The 2,308-nt window shown below is 34.1% G+C and overlaps 1 protein-coding gene across 1 annotated transcript; it reads right to left on the minus strand.

The window, feature by feature from the left end:
• Positions 1-852: 852 nt before the first annotated feature.
• On the minus strand, positions 853-2,064 carry LOC108344148 (F-box/FBD/LRR-repeat protein At4g26340). Its single transcript, XM_017582615.1, has 2 exons — positions 1,123-2,064; positions 853-996 (listed from the first exon to the last, which is right to left on the minus strand). Exons 1-2 carry the CDS (start codon positions 2,062-2,064, stop codon positions 853-855), a joined length of 1,086 nt encoding a protein of 361 aa, XP_017438104.1.
• Between the last annotated feature and the right edge of the window lie 244 nt (positions 2,065-2,308).

Raw genomic sequence — 2,308 nt, forward strand, 5'->3', positions numbered from 1 at the left:
GAATTAAGGTCTATAACTTTTTAAGGTTCTTTAGAGCTAATGTTTGTAATTTTTTAAATATTTACAAAAATTCACACATTTTTTAAATTATTTGAAAACTATAGATATTTGTATAATTGTGAAAATATTTGGAAATTATTATGCTTAAAAGAATCGAAGCCTATTCGTATGCTAATGTTAAAGTTACATTTCCATCAAAAAAGATTTTATTTACGACACATTAGTTCTCTACTGCAAGAGTCACGTTAGACACCAAACAAAAACCATGCTGCTGCGTTTGTCATCACTCATCCACTCACTTTCCTTCCCTTCCTGTGTGTCGCTATGTTATCACGACGAACATTGGTTCTTTCGTCTTACATTTTTTTTTTCTGTTTCATAAAATGTTTTTTCTAATGCAAATACTTTTTTAATCTCTTTCCGTCAATGCGAAAATGAAAAAGTAATAGTGACTGTTGATGAAGAGTATAAAACTGAAACATAATTTTTAAAATAATCAGTGCAAAAACCCTTACCTGTAGTTATTGCTTACCAAAGAAAAGATTAGGCAAATATTCAGTGAAAAAATATTATCTATATATATGTGTCATCTGCTTGAAGACTTTAACTTAGCATGAATTTTACCCACAACATCATAATAATAGACAGTTGTCTTTTCAAAATAAAGACATTCAAGCTAAATATGAACAAAGCCGCTTAGGATAAACGATGTAACCAAACACAAACACATTATAACACAGCCAATAATTTGTTCAAGAAGAAGGGATATATAAACTGAATTAAAATTAAAATTTGTAAAAGTATTTATTTACCCATGTGTATGGAATAGACTATAATAGGGTATAATAACTTTCAAAAATTTATGACCTCAACTTCTTTCCGTTCAGAGTTTTGAAGTAAATACTTCATCACCACTTCTCTTCGTTTAATGTTTTTCCCCTTCAATGTCTCCAGTCTAACAAAGCGCGGAGGTAAAATTCGTGGATGTGGAACATGCTACAAAATCAGAGTAAACTCAGCATATGTTTTAACGGATAATTAAAATGATTATGATTATATTAAAAACAATTGACGTATAAGAATGCAAACATTGGAAGAAGAAAACACAGAAAAGTAACTCACACGTAGTATTGCTCTAAGAACATACTCAGAGAGTGTCAATATCTTTGCATAGGAAAGTATTTTCAGCAATTTTAGAACGTTTACATGAGCTCTAGAGATCTCAATGTTGGCTTCTTCTAGAAGTGCAAGATCACACGTGGAGTTGACATCATGAAAGATCGTCGAACTTCTGATATCGAGATGGGTGAGATTCGGGGTAGAAAGCAGAATCTTGTACTTCGCTTCGGAGTTCTTTTTCATGGTGAAACGAGAAAGGTTTGGGTTTGATATGACGAGGACTTTGGCAGGGTTCCTTATAGAACATCCCACAAGGACCAAACTGTTCAACAAGAAACAGGATGAGAAGGGTTCAGAGTACTCATCATTGTCCCCTGCGGCGAAAGAGACATGGGTGAGATTCAGGATTTTGAGCGCTGGTAGTTCTAGTGATTTTGGAAGTTTCAAGATACGACAAGCATATTGGTCTGTAAGAGTGAGAGTGAGAGATGTGAGATAGGGTGAAGAAAAGGCAGGTATGGAATAATAATATTGATTTGTAGGTTTATGATCGACATGGGTGCTCAAATGAGGCACAAAACGCAGAAGAAAAATAAAAAGGCAAAGACAATCTACTGTTACATTGTCGCATGCTTCTAAATCAAGATGATGCAGATGAATCGAAGTGTCTCTCTGGGCGAGAACGCGGAAGACAAATTGGTTGTAGGTCACGACGGTTTTGAAGTCGCGGGGTCTGAAACTCAGAGCGGTGAGACATTTCCAAAGGTTGTTCCATCGCTTTGATAAAAAAGAGGTTCGAACTGCGGTAACTGTGTCCACAAAATGGATGATGTGAAGAAGAACATCGTCAGGCAATGCACTGATCAAGTCTTTCTCATCTTCTCTCTCTTCCTCACTTTTCTGTTTCTTCTTTAACTCTACCATGCTTTCTTTCTCTTCTTCCATGGTTGAAAGGAAAAGAAGTGTTAGATTCATGAAATACCTAATATGTATAACCTCCCTAATCGAATGCGAGATTCAAGGAAACTGACAATTGAAAAGAAAAAAAAGTTATACTTTCAGATACAAAGTTTTCAAATATTTGATATTGTTTTTCTTTACCTTTTATTTCTTTTTCTACAAAAGTTTGTTTTTTATAACCATTCAATGTCTGTTAAATAAATATAATGTGTATTGAATGGTGTTAATA

This window comes from Vigna angularis, chromosome 8 (genome assembly GCF_016808095.1).
Source record: "Vigna angularis cultivar LongXiaoDou No.4 chromosome 8, ASM1680809v1, whole genome shotgun sequence".
Taxonomy (NCBI): domain Eukaryota; kingdom Viridiplantae; phylum Streptophyta; class Magnoliopsida; order Fabales; family Fabaceae; genus Vigna; species Vigna angularis.

Bases quoted from the DNA above. Each gene is read 5' to 3' on its own strand.
- LOC108344148 (XM_017582615.1), bottom strand. From the start codon at position 2,064: ATGGAAGAAGAGAAAGAAAGCATGGTAGAGTTAAAGAAGAAACAGAAA. The intron at 997-1,122 runs GTGAGTTACTTT...CTGATTTTGTAG, and splicing joins TTCTTAGAGCAATACTACGT to CATGTTCCACATCCACGAAT.